The sequence below is a fragment of the Leptinotarsa decemlineata genome, unplaced genomic scaffold (assembly GCF_025532065.1).
Source record: "Leptinotarsa decemlineata unplaced genomic scaffold, Ldec_3_MD MMD2_tig00026369_RagTag_RagTag, whole genome shotgun sequence".
NCBI classification, from domain to species: Eukaryota; Metazoa; Arthropoda; class Insecta; order Coleoptera; family Chrysomelidae; genus Leptinotarsa; species Leptinotarsa decemlineata.
Genome location: NW_027412709.1, coordinates 5683440 through 5699701, shown reverse-complemented (window position 1 = coordinate 5699701; position 16262 = coordinate 5683440). Strand labels below are relative to the sequence as shown.

General features: G+C 33.9%; 2 protein-coding genes across 2 annotated transcripts; both read left to right on the top strand.

Annotated features, from left to right (window-relative positions):
- The first annotated feature begins 5767 nt into the window (after positions 1-5767).
- On the top strand, positions 5768-6418 carry LOC141486744 (uncharacterized). Its single transcript, XM_074185251.1, has one exon. It carries the CDS (start codon positions 5768-5770, stop codon positions 6416-6418), a length of 651 nt encoding a protein of 216 aa, XP_074041352.1.
- Positions 6419-7444: 1026 nt separating this feature from the next.
- On the top strand, positions 7445-8158 carry LOC141486743 (uncharacterized). The gene has a single exon (XM_074185250.1). The coding sequence runs from the start codon at positions 7445-7447 to the stop codon at positions 8156-8158; it is 714 nt and encodes a 237-aa protein (XP_074041351.1).
- Positions 8159-16262: the final 8104 nt, after the last annotated feature.

Sequence of the window (16262 nt, the reverse complement as noted above, 5' to 3'; positions counted from 1 at the left end):
GTGGCAAACCATAGACACGTGTTTCGGACTTTTGGCCCATCATCAGTATGGTGCAGCCAAGTATAAGGATGGGCAACACTTGGTTACCAAAAGATAGAAATACAAATGCACGGAGCCACCAACAGGAGCCAACCGCACATTTGTGGTTTCAGCTGATAGATCTTGTGTTTACAAGAAAACTATCAAAATCACCACGGAGGCAGCTATAGCTACCTGCGTGACTTCCGGGTCCAGGAAATTATACAAATATGACAGTTATTGAGTGTCTTGATATAGAAACAGAAGTTAATATCAACTGAAACCACAAATGTGCGGTTGGCTCCTGTTGGTGGTTCCGTGCATTTGTATTTCTATCTTTTGGTAACCAAGTGTTGCCCATCCTTACACTTGGCTGAACCATACTGATGATGAGCCAAAAGCCCGAAAAACGTGTCTATGGTTTGCCACTTTCATGAGTTCTATGTCCCATATTAACTTGCTTACTTTTTATAGTTTTTCTTTACATTTTGATGATTTTATAAATGCCCGTACAAAATACACAATTCACCAAAATCTTGCCAAAAAAACAATCTCTTCAATACACAACTACCGTTGCTAAGTCGTCATACGCGTCCTTTTCACGGCACTCGCGAATTTTATTTCACTCTTTCCACGCACTTTAGTTTCTATGGGCTTAGACTATTCTTATTCACTAATTTGTACAGAAAATTCTTATGACTAATTTCTAATCTACGTTATGTAGCAAATATCACAATTAGAACTTGCTTTTTAAAAGATTTGTGATTTATTCTATCTTTTGGGCTCTGTCAAAAATTATGCAATGTTTATTTTTCTATAATAATTGCCATATTAACGGATTCTGACACTTGTGCATATAATTTAGATGATATTTTCAAATACCTACCTGAGTTCTCTCATATTACTTTCGGCCTAATCTGTGGACTTTACTTTTGCTATATAATCAAAAATATTATTGTTTTTCCAGATAAATTTGGCTGATAGCTGTTGGTTTATTTTAATGCGAAAGAAGGTTGCGGAATGAATTAAACTTGCTTCGGAAACTATTTTTTTTAGTACTGTATGACGGTTCTTTGGGTTTGTATAGCTATCTGCTTGAAAATAGGGTACTATAGAGTGCAGGTGAAATATTTATCCTTTTTTGATGATAATAATAATGATATTTTCTATAAAATTATTTCAAATGAAAAATTTCTATTCAAAATATGTACAATTTCTACACTAATACTTTTTTTTTTGGAGCTGGTTCTGCAAAAGTTAAATTCTTTCCTACACTGTACATTGATTGAATAATCATAATAGGTATAATTCAAATTATTTTTGAGTTATGTTTGGAATTTATATATACTTTCTATATTGAAAATTCCCCTTAAACTTCCATCTACAGGATTTCTCAACTCATAACTATTTTTTGGATTTTCATTAGCAATTTCGTAAGGACCTTCGAATGGTAGTTGTAATTTCGCACATATAATAATAATATAGTGATAATATAATTATCACTAATTCTCCCTTTTCAAATTTTACCTTTTTATTCCTTGGCTTATTCTCTTTGCTCAAATATTTACTAGCATTTCTCTGTATCCTCTCATTCACTCTCATCATAATCTCATTCAAATCTCTTTCATCCTTAACCCATTCTCCCTCAGGCACTCTTCCAGTCACAAGGTATTCTGGACACTCCTCTGTAACTGTATTTGGCACTTCATTAAGATAGTTTTCCACTAAATGCAATTTTTTATCCCATTTCCTGTGGTTTTCTTGTGAAATAATTCTTATAAATATTTTATAACTTCCCTTATGTACCTTTCTGTAGGGTTTGATACTGGATGGCTAATACTTGTAAAGTTCAGTTTGATATCTGACCTCTGAGCAAATCTTTTCATTTTGTCATTGTTGAAATAAGAATAATTTGTTGTGGTTTTCCAAATTCGAGTATGTAGTCAGTTGAATTTTGTCTTACTATTTTGAAATTTGTCTTTGTCGTTGCATATAGTTTTACAATTTTGGAAAAATGGTCTGTAATTATGAGTATGTGTTTGTTGTTGTTGTCTGTGGTTATTAAAATGCTGATAAAGTCCATAGAAATCATTTGTAGTGGTCTGTGTGTTATAATAGTCCTAGTCAAAGATGGAAATGGAATGTACTCCAGAAACAAAGTAGAAAAAATGAAAGTTCATCGAAAAGTTGAGATTCTGAATTCGTCGAGAAAACAATGATTTCCCTTCAAGAAACCCTACTCTAGGGAACAATAAGTCGACTATGAGTTTGAAAAATTTTCGTGTGTAGTGGAAAAATACGGTCATTTTTCATAGATTGCCCAAACAGGAGTTTGAAACAAAACAAAACATCTACAGATGAAGAGAAATAACTATTTCGTGGTTTTTTTAGTGGAAAAAATGAAAACTGTTCAAAGGAACACTGCTATTCAGAATCTGAAGCAAATTGATTTACGGGCTACATAGAAAAATTGATTTCGAATATCAAGGATGAACGAGGCTCCCCAATGCAGTCCGTTGCGTAGCCATATCTCTATAAAACGCCGACCGAGATTTGTCCTCTGTCATTCACCGAAACACAAATCGATGACCAGGCAGGGCTATTTCGAGGCTGAACATTGGACGTTCCTGAAAAAAAAGCGTCAAAGTGAAGGCGATGTACTGTACCCCTTCACGGCATTTATAGGATTCCCAGAAGACTCAAACCCCCAATATCAAGGATAAACGAGGTTGCCCAGTCCATCGGTTCAGCTTAGAACCACAGACAGCGCTGCCTAGTGTAAGATCACAAGTTCATCAATTTGCACTGCAGTGAATTTTGCAGAGGACGAGACAGAGGATGAATCCCGTTCGAAGCTTAGCTCTGCAACGGATCGCTTTAAAGAGCCTCGCTTATATTCGATATTCGGGGATTGAGTCTTTCCTCAATCCCATACGTGGCGTCTTCGTAGAAAGAGATATCATTGCTCTCACTTTCAGTCTTATTTATTTTCAGAAAAGTTCAGTGGTAAAGGCTAGCACCATTGATGAGAGCTTGGCGGGTCGAAATAGCTCATTCAGGTGTTGAGGTTCATTGAAAATTATGTAAGCACAATATTTGATGAAAGAAATCACAAAAAATGTATGCACAGTAACATATCTATCAGAAGAATTATGTGTACTGTTTCAAAAAATCATAAAGGTGTGTAAACATGCAAAATTCAGCGAAACAGTTTGATTGGAAAAACTGGAGCAATAGAGACGGATTCGAAATATTTTAGTTCATCAACACTGATATATGTGAATCAGTTGAAGAAAAATCCATTGGTTGGACTCAATATTCTTCATCTTATATATAACTGACACGTTGTAGAGTGATAATAGGAGAATATATGTTAATAAAGCCATAAATCGGTGTTCTGAAATAAGCGGTATGCGTCAGCAATTATGTGCATGCGTCAACAATTATGTGTACTATATCCGCTTCAAAGAAATGTAGCAGAATCCTCAATCCGAACAATAATAGAGTGGTAATGGAGTTCATTGAATACTTTATGTTAAAAAAAGTGTGGTCATGAGCAATTTCAGTAACAGCTCATCAATATTTGCGTTACACAATGAAACTTAGAAGATGCTTGAATAGTACTGGAATTTTATCTCAAACACCAAACCCCTACTTCAACACCTCGCCACGTGTTTCGATCACCAAGTGATCATCTTCAAGAGGAAGATTGAACTTAATATACACACAATGTTATCCTTATTCATACCATAAAAACCTCTGCTAGACACCTAGGTCATAATTGTCTTGAATTAATTTTACAATGTGGCCTTATGTAACAGTTGAGTAAATCTGATCATCTAAATATCATTTGAACAAGCTAAATAGTATATTTTTGGGAAAGAAAGTTTTTGGCTTTCTACTACTCCATCTTGATACAAAAAAAATGTGGGAACCTTCCATTCATTTAAAGTAGAACTCCTGTGAATGATTTCTGATTTTATTCCATAACGAATATTTATACAAACTGAGTGGAGAAAAGTATCTTCTGTATAATTCAGTGTTCATATAGAAGTATTTGTTTCGAGATAATTTTTTTTTCATGTAATTCAACGTTTATATGAAAGTAGCTGTTTCAGGAGGGATTTCTTCCAGTTTGTGTCTGCATGATCTTGTCTGCACTTCTTTGCATGATCTACACATCCATGTGTAGAGTTACTTATTTTCGAATTGAACAAATTTTTGTATCAAAATGGAGTAGTAGAAAGGCAAAAACTTTCTTTCTCAAAAATTAATCACTCCTAAAAATATAACCCCTTCAATTCAAACTAAATAGTATACTGTTAGGTATTGATCCACCATCGTTATTCATAATATTATTGTTCACAATATTAAATGTTCACTTATTTCCTTATTTCTATACCCTCGTAAGCATCTAGATGCCTGTTGTTCCTAACATGTCTAACTGATCTTAATGAACTGAAGTCTATGGAATGGTTTTGTTGTGAAATATGATGGGCGACTGCAAATTTTTTTGATCTTTCATATTTTAGGTGTGCTAAGTGTTCTTTATATTTTTTTTTATTAGATCTTTTAGTCTGTCCATAGTATTTTCCATCACAATCCCTACATTTAATTCCGTAAATTCCAGACTTTCCCGAGTTCTCGACCTTCTCCTTAGAATTTCCTAAAAGGCTCTGAAGTGTTTGAAAGTGGATACCACCTTCATACTTAGTTCCTTGAAAATGTTGAGAAGTTGAAAGCCGAATATAAATCATTTAAGACTTTTTGTGAAGAAGAAACCTTGGAGTCTACAGATTCATCGTCAATTAAAATGAAATCATTTATTCCGTAACGTGTTGCATGAAGTAAGTATTGAAAATAATTTTTCAATCGATCAGAAGGAAGTGATTTTGTTAGAACATAATACCAACTTGAATGTAAATGAAATGAAAATGGAAACATATTTTAAAAATTATTGAGAACGCAACGAACTCTGAAGAAAGTCGGTAATCATTATGAAATAGGGCACTTATGGAAACGTGACAACCTTACTCTACCGCCCAGTAAAACTAATGCCCAGAATCGTCTGTATTGTAGGGAACGAAAAATGGACAAGGATGCCAAATTTGCTGAAGAGTATACTGCGAAGATTACTGAGTATCTTCAAAAAAGGATACGCCAGGAAGTTACATCCATCTGAAGTTCAGAATAATAAAAACAACTGGTATCTTCCACACTTTGGGGTTGCGAATATCAACAAACCTGGAAAGATTCGCCTGGTTTTTGACGCTGCGGCAAAATCTCAAGGTGTGAGTCTTAACGATTTCCTTTGCCAATGTCCTGACTTGGTCCATCTTTGATATCTGTCTTGTGGCGATTCTGACAGGGAAGAATTGCTCTTGGAGGTGATATCAGAGATATGTTTCATAGAGTTTCAATTATCGAGGAAGACAGATGTGCACAATTATTTTTATGGCAAGGTATGGAGAGAAACCAAAGTCCAGATGTTTACGAAATGAAGGCGCTGATTTTTGGTGCAATATCGTCCCCGTCTGCAGCACAGTTTGTGAAAAACAAATATGCAGCGTCGTTTGAAGAAAAATATCCAGGGATTGTCCGTGCAATAGAGAAACAACATTACGTCGACGACTACTTAGACTCTTGCTATATGATAGATGAAGCTATCGGTAGAATTCAAAATGTTATTGTTGTTCATAAAGAGACAAATTTTGATATGGTGAAGTGGATAAGTAATTAAAATGAAGTAATGCAGTTGATTCCAGAGAGCTTGCGTGCTAATTCTCAAGTAGATGTAAAACTGGACTCAAAAATGTTAGAAAGAGTTTTGGGCATATCCTGGTCTCCTACCTCTGACGATTTTGTATTTATGTTGAACCTAAAAAAAATCCCTGATGAAATCTGCGATGGAGAGAAAGTACCAACGAAAAGGGAAGTACTACGCACGGTTATGTCAGTATTTGACCCGCTTGGTTTTCTTGCTCCTCTCATGATAAATGCTAGAATTTTGATTCAGAATATATGGAGAAGTCATATTCATTGGGATCAAGCTATAACAGAAGAACTTTTCTACACCTGGCTGAAATGGTTGACCCAATTGAAACATTATACTCCTGTCACTATCAATAGATATTACTTTCCTAATTCTACGTTGATCAACAAAGTTGATTTGCATTTATTTTCCTATGCAAGTGATGAGGCATATGCAGCAGTCGCCTTTTTGAGGACGGTTGAAAATGACGAAGTCCACATTTCATTTCTAGCAGCAAAATTCAAAGTTGCTCCAATGAATCAACAAACCATCCCGAAATTGGAGTTACAAGGAGCAGTGCTTGCATGTAGAATGGCAAAATCTATAAGGAAGGAACTGGAATATGAAATTGATGAAGTTTACTTTTAGACTACCTCAATGGTTGTTATTCATCAAATCAGATCTGAATCAAAAACATTCCCGATTTTCGTAGCTTGTCGACTTGGAGAAATTCACGAAGACTCTGATTTGTCGCAATGGCATTGGTTACCATCTGAATTGAATGTTGCACATCAAGCGACGAAAGGAAGGAAAGATATCGATTTGTTGCCAGAAGGAGAATGGTTTTCTGGACCAAATTTTTTTATAATTGCCTGAAACTGATTGGCCAGAAGAACCACGTTGCTCCAATGAAGACAATCTGATACTACTCTTAGATGTTAATGATAGTCTAATTCTTCCGATGGACTTCCCCAATATATGCAGATTCTCGAAATTTAATCGACTCATTCGATCAACTGATTGGATTCTACATTTTGAAAAAAGTGGTCAAGTTCACAAAACTGTCTAGGCCGACCGACTTAATTTTGAATGCAGATGAAATCGAAGATTCCATGAAGTTATGGATCAGAAAGTGTCAGGAAGAAACGTTCGGAGAAGAAATTTCCATTTTGAAAAGAAAGCTATTTCTACCAAAGTCTAGTCGCTTATATAAATTATCTGCCTTCTTTGTCGAAAATTTTATATTGAGTCTGGGTGGTAGGATTCCAGATACGAAAGAATTGGATATATCATTTGAATCGCGAAACCCTTATCTGTTAGATCCAAAGCACAAATTCACAGAGCTCCTCATAGATAAGTATCATCAAGAATCTAAACACATAGGTTTGGAGACAGTGGTCAACAATCTTCGTTCCAAATATTGGATTATAAATATACGAGTAGCTGTAAAGAAGAGCTTCAGAAATTGTCAAGAATGTAAAAATCGAAATTGCAAACCTCTTTTTCCAGAAATGGGTTTGTTGCCTCCCGAGCGGTTAGGAGCATTTTCTTTCCCGTTTTCATACGTTGGAATCGACTTTTTTGGTCCCATGACTGTTGCAATAGGAAAAAGAGTATATTGAACTCGCGGCATCTTTGGACACAAGTTCTGCTGTATTTGCCATCCGACGTTTTATGTGTAGAAGAGGTCAACCAAAGGAGATAATAACAGATAACGGGACCAATTTCGTCGGAGTAGAACGTGAACTCAAGAAATGGTTCCAAAGCTTAGACCAGAAGAAGATTTCAGAAGAAGTCGCATCTAAAATTATAATTTGGAAATTTAACCCTCCCGGAGCTCCACACATGGGTGGAATCTGGGAAAGGATGATAAGATCTATCAAAACAGCTCTGAAGATCAGTTTGAAGTCCATCAATCCAAACGAAGAGGTTTTGGTAACGTTGATGAGTGAAATTGAATATATTATTAATTCAAGGCCCTTGACACACATATCAGTCGATCCAAACGAGCCAGAAGCTATCACTCCGAACCATTTTCTGCTACTGCGACCAGGTGATGTCAGATCATTCGGCAATGTGGAGCTTTCTAGCAGAAAGCAATGGAGAATTGCACAAGCATTGTCAGATACGTACTGGAAACGATGCGTAATTGAATATAGACTAACACTTCTTCAGAGACGAAAATGGCATGACAAAACTAGTCCTATTAGAATTGGCGACATAGTTTTGATTGTGGACGAGAAGGCACCTAGGAATCAGTGGATCATAGGAAAGAAAGAAACGTTTTCCGGTAAAGACGGAGTCATCAGAGTTGTTCGAATTAGGAATAAACATGGAACATATGTGAGACCTGTCACAAAAGTGTATATTCTTTCAGTCAGGAGTTGATATACTCATCTTGCCAAGTCTGCTTGGGGGTGGAGAATCTTACTTATTTTATTTGTATTTTCTTATACCAATTAATTGTTCATTACTATGTATAAGTTGTTTGATAAATATGATAGGTTGTTTGAGAATTAGACAGATGAAAAAATAATAACTGTCAAGAAAAGTCATTAAAGGCGAAATTGTTTGAATTCGTTTTTAATTTGATTGAGTATTTTACAGAATTAAAGAATGCAAAAGATGAATATCTACAAATTCATCACATAAACTGAACATGACTGATTATATTAATGAACTGGCAGGTATAAGAGCAGTAAAATGTAAAGGGCTCTTCAAATTGATAAAAGAAGCTAATGAAAATGTAACGAAAAACAAAGCCAACGAGAGGGTTTTCGTAAGAAGTGGGCAGTTGCAGTGTACTTATGTTCCGGGGATATTTTTATTGATTTGCCAAAAATGAATTCTTAACTACACTGCTTATATAGCTTAGAAGAATCTGGATGAACTTGGAACAGAAAAATTCATGATAACCTGGTAGAAAATGAATTGATTTGAAAGAAAGTAAATCGTTGTGTGAATTTTCGAATCACTTCAGATGATATAAAAACTTATTGTTACTGTATACGTATATGAACATTGGTGTGGAAAAATATTTTTAGATTAGTTTCGGATATCCATATAATCCATACATAGATTGAGAGAAAAATAGTATTCGCGAAATGATAAGAGCTCATAGGTGATTTTGAAATGAAAGCATACAATGGAAGCAACGTATTTTGTTAATTTCGATCGATTAAATAGGTCTGGTGTATTCAATCTCTGCAAAACTATGTGGAAGCTTTCATTGAAAACACCTTTTCCACTCCAGATCCAACAAAGTGTCTTTTGTTACGTGTGTCACGTGTTCTGCTAACCCAGTTAGCATCATCAGAAGGTGACTGAAACTGAACTGAAACAGTCATGAAAAACTATCTCGATGACTGAAACTGACTTGGTAAGATAGAGGGCGTATACTAACTTGGATGATGGGGTACAGTATTTTCATTCTTATTTGAAAACGAAAAAGTGTTTCAAATGAATTCATTTCATGTGAGAAATTTCAGTTATGTCTATCAAGTCTGTGGATGCTCTCTAGACTTCAACTGTTTCATTGGTTTTGTGTATTGAGAGGATAAGTCAAACTCGGTTGTTATTTTTGAAACAAGGTCTCGTACGTACAAGAAAATTTCCCTGGCACCCTTTAGCCACTCACACGCCTTTTGTGGAACTGTTTCAGGAAGTCAATAAATAGGTTACCTATTAAATACAAGAGCAGGAACTGAAATTGTTTCGATTATGGTGTATTCCCGGCTGTATCTGAAATATTAGAGAAAGCCATGGAAATGCAACTCCTGGAGTATATTTTAGACTTCAACATCTCACCTTCGGTTCAGTCCGGGTTCTGGAAGGCTTCAAGTTGCACTACATCATCGCCGCATGTTGTGGATGACATTATTCTTTTCGATTTCAGCAGAGCCTTTGAAACTATAAACCGCGATTTATTTATATCACTTCACATTTTGTTGGTCTATCAACTTCATTGGAAGAAATTAAAGACAATAAATGAAACTTTTCCATCTCCTCTGCCCCTCCAGTGAGGGGTACCACAAAGCTCTATACTTGATCCGATCCTGTTTGCTCTCTATTCCTCCAATCTCATCTCAGATCAGAGTCATTGCAGATGCACTTTCATGTAGATGATACTAAGATATATCACAATTTCGTTCCTCTAGATGTGAATGATTCTTGGGGGATATTCAATGAGGCTTGAAAATTTTTTATAAGGCTGCAACAGACCACTGTGTCTCTTGAAATTTCATTATTCAGATGTTTCATCATTTCAACCAAAGTACAAGTGACTTGATATTTCAGAATTCATAAATATCGAGTCGGTGAAAGAAACAAATACACTCTCAGATTCCAAAAGTAAGTAAGAAACTTGATACGACTTGCATATTCTCCTTCAAGATTGATATATGTTGTCAAGCAGTATCTTTTACCCAAATTAAAATCAATCTCATATCAAGCACTGATTTAACAAATTTCAAGTACAACTCACACTGTATATGAAAAACATTCAAGTGAGCAGTATGAACGCAGAATTCAAAAAATCAGAAATATGGGCTTGAGACTCAAAGATGCCTATTGGTTGAAATTAAGTAACAGAAAACTCATTCATGCGGCTAATCTATTTCATACAATTATTCGTAGTAGAAATCCAGGTTCAGGAGAACACTCGCTTTAACTTTTTTCGAAGCTAAATTATTTCGCAGGTGTTTCAGTTACCTGATATGTTTTGTGATAAATAACCTTCTTCTTGGAATGCGTTCAGCTGGGTTTGAAAATTAAGGCTCAAACTTTCTCCCATTTATTCATCACACACATCAGTGATATCATTTCAGAGCTTCACTTCGTTTCGTTTGATCATTTGTTTCTGCAAACTCACTCATCATATCAGTTAGTGGAGAGATATTTTTTAGCGTTTAGTGGAAGGAAATAATTTGCAAATAATAACTTCATTTAATATTTCTATGATCTTTTTTTCGGAGAATAAATGAAGATGTTTCTTATTATTATTATTATTATCAGCGTCAAATTACGAACAGTGTCTGGAAAGCCTTCCAGACAGATATCTATAGCAATTGCTCATCGAGTTCTGCTCTAATTACTCATTTCTCGTGACTTCTTCATGCAAAGATTGTATCAAACATGCAAAAGGGAAGATGAAATAGCGGAAAACTAGTTTCTCATTCACTATCAGAAAAAAAGAGTTATGAATATTTTCATCTTCATGGGACTCCAGTTCCTATTGTCTGCTTGATTGAGTAATAGAATCCGACCGATTAGCATACATCTTTGTGCATGTTACACATAAAATGGAAAAAGTTAATGAATTTGCAGGAAAGATATAGCAGACATTCATCTCCATATGCGGGTTTTATAGATGGTGTCCTTGCGGTGTCGCTCCTGTAGTACTCAATACTTACTTCCACGTGTTTGCTAGGTATTTATAGAATTCTGAAAAAGGGGGTTGGTTGGGTAACAGGATCAATTTTTTCTAAAAAAAAACAATTGTATTCTTGCAGACGTTTCGTATTCAATTAAATTCTTCTTCAGGGCTCTGGAAGAATGAATTTTCATGAATATACCTTTCACAGAACTCATTTCAATTTCACAAGAAATAATGAGTTATCATTTAAATTACTCACCGAAAAGTAGTTTTTTCGTATTGATGATAATACTATTTTAAAAATCATCAACACCAACACAAAACGACATGAAACAAACGAATGGCTTTATCTCTGATTCTGATAGGGTGGTGTCTGTTTTTTAATCAATGGCAGAAAGAAAAAGAATGAAAAAAGTGTAAATTATTCAGGTATTTCACGTATCAAATTAAAATATGCGGTCATCGATATCTCTTCTAGTGTTAGCACTATCGCATTTGAGGATATGTATCACTTCACTCAAAAGTCTTTTTGATGAGTATGGTTGAACATCTGAAATAGTTGGATGATCAAAATAAAAAATGTGTCCGTATTATTTTTCAGGTCCAACGAAAGCTGTGGAATTTTTCATATTCAGTTTCTTAGAGTCTCTCATGTGTGCTGAAACTCGTGTTCAAAGATACCGTCCGCTTTTACCAACATAGCATTGTGTAACTGTATTTCTTGTGGTGTTTTAGTGTTTAGAAATAGGTACAATCCAATATTGTGTACAAATTGAACTGTGGAAGCTGTCGCAAATGCTATGTTGGTCAAACCTTACGGTATCTTAAAACACGAGTTTCAGAACACATGAGAGACTCCAAGAAACTGAATATGAAAAATCCCACAGCTCTTGTTGAATATGGACACATTTTTGATTTTGATCATCCAACTATTTTAGGTGTTCAACCATACTTATCAAAAATACTTTTGAGCGAAATGATACATATCCTTAAATGCGATAGTGTTAACACTAGAAGAGATATCGATGGCTTTAATACCGCATATTTTAATTTGATACGTTAAATACCTGAATAATTTACACTTTTTTCATTCTTTTTTTTTCTGCCATTGATTAAAAAACAGACACCACCCTATCAGAATCAGAGATAAAGCCATTAGTTTGTTTCATGTCGTTTTGTGTTGGTGTTGTCTCGAAAATTTGTTGTTTGCAATGTGTTTTTTATCTTTATTTTTCAAGTACGTATCTAATATGTCTGATGATTTTTAAAATAGTATGTATTATCATCAACACGAAAAAACTACTTCACGGTGAGTAATTTAAATGATAACTCATTATTTCTTGTGAAATTGAAATAAATTTTGTGGAAGGTATATTAATGAAAATTCATTCTTACAGAGCCCTGAAGAAGAATTTAATTAAATTCGAAACGTTGGCACGAATACAATTATTTTTTCAAAGAAAAAATTGATCCTGTCACCCAACCAACCCCCTTTTTCAGAAAAATTATTATATCACCAAACTAGTTAACTATTTGTAGGATTATCCAAGATATCTTAAACTTCGGAGAATGCCGCTTTGTTGTGAGAAAATTACGAATGGAAGTTGCTGGATAGTTTGAGTAATTATTTTCATAAAGGAATTAACGAAAACCTATGATATAATAGTTCATTCTAACTTTACAGTTCACAAAACTGCAAAATGCGGCTATAAAATATCTCCATTAGGCGCATTCATACTTCAGTTCTCCTGTCAGTTCATTTCGATGTATGAACACGACTAAAGAAGATAGTATGTAGATAAACACGTTTTCTGTAAAATGTTCAGTGGGGATCCCATAATGGAGTGTTACTAAAGAACAGAAAGCTTTTATGTTATCACATTTACTTTTTGTGATAAATTCAGTAATCAACTCTCTCTATATCTCTACAGAATGTTCAATTGAAATAGATAATTAAAATTGTGTTTTTCCACCAGTTCTTGTGAAATCAAGTACAACATGAACACAGAATTTTGAAATTATTGAATCACGGTTTTATTTGCTAACACGATCCATAAGGTAAATTGAAAATTTTGAACATAACATTCCCATGTTCAACCATAACTAGTAGTGCCTGAAAAGGAAGTCTCGAATACCTAATGATTCAATATATAGGTTTTTATAGATACGTAATTCATAACAAACAACCTGAGACTATAACTTACAATTAATTTTTTTTAAGGTTGACAATATTAAATTTCAATGAAAACCTCGTCGAAACCCCTCTTTTCAAGACATAGGTACAGAAGATGCCAACAAAAATCAATAACTGTTTTGTGAAACATAGCTTCGAATCTCATACGAACACTGGTTGGTGCAAATAAAGCAAGATGAACGAAACAATAGTCAATGTGATTGACGTATAAATAACTCGTAACAACAACTCCACTGATAGAGTAACATAATACATGATATGGATATTTTCAATTCGAAGGCAAGTGAAACTGTTTCGAAAACAGGTGATGACCATATGTTGGAGGGAACAATATGGGAAATTTGTTATTTTTGTCGAAAAATGAGAAATGAAACTCTCTATGTTTTTACCACTTTCATTTGTAAATAACGTTACTGCAGTTTCTCCTATAAGAACATTTTTAAACTTATACATTAAACTAAAAATGATTGATTACATTAGCCCTTATATGACACCACTTTAGCTAATAACAGAAGTACTACTAACTAATACTAATAACTTAATTGAGTACCTACATTTTGTTTACCTGTGACAATGTGGGTACGCTAATTTGAAAACCAGTGAGTGAACTAGATCGATTTGATCATTTAACAGGTTGCACCCGCAATGTTCATGCTTATGAATTTCCAAGGATTTCAAATAATTGAGTTTGCAACCCTTCTTTGCATAGTGCAAAATTTCCGTATCGATTAGATTTCAGAATTTTGGTTACATCCCAAGGAATGGTTTGAAAACGTCAAATGGATCGAAATGGATGGTCATGTTGATTTCCTATCACGTAGTAATGGCTGCAATCATCAATTCATTGTTATTTTTTGTTGTAGGCTAACAATTTTTTATTTCATCTAAAATAGTCATCAAATCTTCAACAGATTTCGAGTAAAACCGTTGATATATCCTTCATTTCCTCAGGAAAGCGGTGTCTGAAGTGAATCCTGATTCTATTTTCATTCGATCATGTTGCTTGAAGTTTCAAATATATTTTTCAATTTTTTCATTGTTTTTGTGGTTTCATCTACTGTTATTGTCCAATAAATAGCAATGACTCGATAGCGGAGACTCCAAAATGAAAACATTCCCAAATATAATCAAGCAGAACAAAGTCATATTGAATCTTTACATTTTCACAATTGTTATTCGAACAGTTCAACTTCTCGGGAAACCTTTATAAACTTTTGGTCACGATTCACATATTACTTTGTAGACTCCTGATTCGTTACCTTAGTCTCTTTCTGACTTGTTGTTTTTCATATGTTGACGCAAGGATTACCCATCTCAAAGGTTATGTTGATGTTTTCTTCTGTAAGTAATCTTTCATATATTCATATATATATATTTCATTTATATATATATATATATATATATATATATATATATATATATATATATATATATATATATATATATATATATTTTATATATATTTCATTTCATATATTCTTTCATATATGTGAGTGTCAGTGTTATTTTCATTACGGGGGTATACTTGGTTATTGATCTGCTTGAAAGGTTTTTGCCGAAGATGTGATAGACTATGTTTGAGTTAGAATTGTTATTTTCTGCAATTTGTTTCATCGATTTTGATTATTCATGAAATTATCTATGGATTCTGATGGGTCTATTGATCATGTTATAGTTAGTTGCTAATTTAGGTTGATAAAGGTAATGAAGGAAGTTGTGAAATCATGTTTGTAATTGTGAGGTCTATATAGTATATTGAATTATTGATTTCTATCGTGAATTTTATGTTTTCGTGGATAGAACTGATTCATTGGAAAAGTGATAATGACTTCACAAAGATATTCACAAGATGTGGAATAGAATATCATGGCAAAAATTCTGAAAAAATTTCAATGCGATAGTGCTACTTGATATCAACCTGGCTTATATTGACAAAAGGGAATATTACCAGGTTGAATCTTTTTACGATTCCTCAGATATTGAACATTATTGTTGCTATGAGCAATTCTTCCAACATTGTTGTTGCTACAAAAATTCATATATCTTATGAATTGTTGAAATATACCCGCTCAAAGCCTGCTTCCAGGTACACTAATTTCTAATCATCAAAAAGAAACCTCTTTTGATGACATGGTTTCTTCATTTTGTATATCCAGTTTTGTTATACACCCAGTTTATATTTTGGAAAGTACGTCCTTCTCCAATTAACCTCTAGTCTGTTTAAATTTCCAATTCAATTTTTGAGAACAATGTGCAGAATGTCGGTGTACTTTTGTAACACCTAACTCGTTTAAACTTTATCCAAAACTGAGAGTGCTTCTGATAAAAAAGCATTTCTGTGACGATTAAATTTTGGTGAAAATTTCCATAAATGACACATCCAAAATTCATAATGGAGAAAATTCATTTGAAATTTGATGATTCCGAATTTTATTCCAAGTTTGTATTCTTCGTATCTGTACATATCTTGTTCACATTGATTTCTTGTTTCAATATGTCGAATTTGGTCTAATTATATTAGCATCAATTCTGATAATATTGAATTGTTTGTACACATCATATGATATAATTCTTTTCATGGTGAAAGTTTAAATTTTTATCCTTATGCTTTTTTCTAAATTATTCACACTGCAATATTCAGTAGTATTGAGTGAATGCTTATTATTCAGTTCCTCTGTACATTGAAAGTACTGAATACTGACTATAGTTAAAGTGGTTGAGTGAATTCTCTAAATACTTCGTTTCAATGAAACTCTCTCCAATGTTATAGATTGCCTGATATAAACATTCATGAGAATTCCACTGTAGTATTCGGTATCTTCTTGAAATATTTAAATTTTTTTTGTCAGTCTGCGTTGAATCAATTTTGAACTCGGATTTTTGTGCATCATCGCCCGTGCTAATTGAATGCAACAGTCATTATA

Coding starts and splice junctions, on each gene's coding strand:
- LOC141486744 (XM_074185251.1), top strand. CDS start 5,768: ATGCAGTTGATTCCAGAGAGCTTGCGTGCTAATTCTCAAGTAGATGTA.
- LOC141486743 (XM_074185250.1), top strand. CDS start 7,445: ATGTGTAGAAGAGGTCAACCAAAGGAGATAATAACAGATAACGGGACC.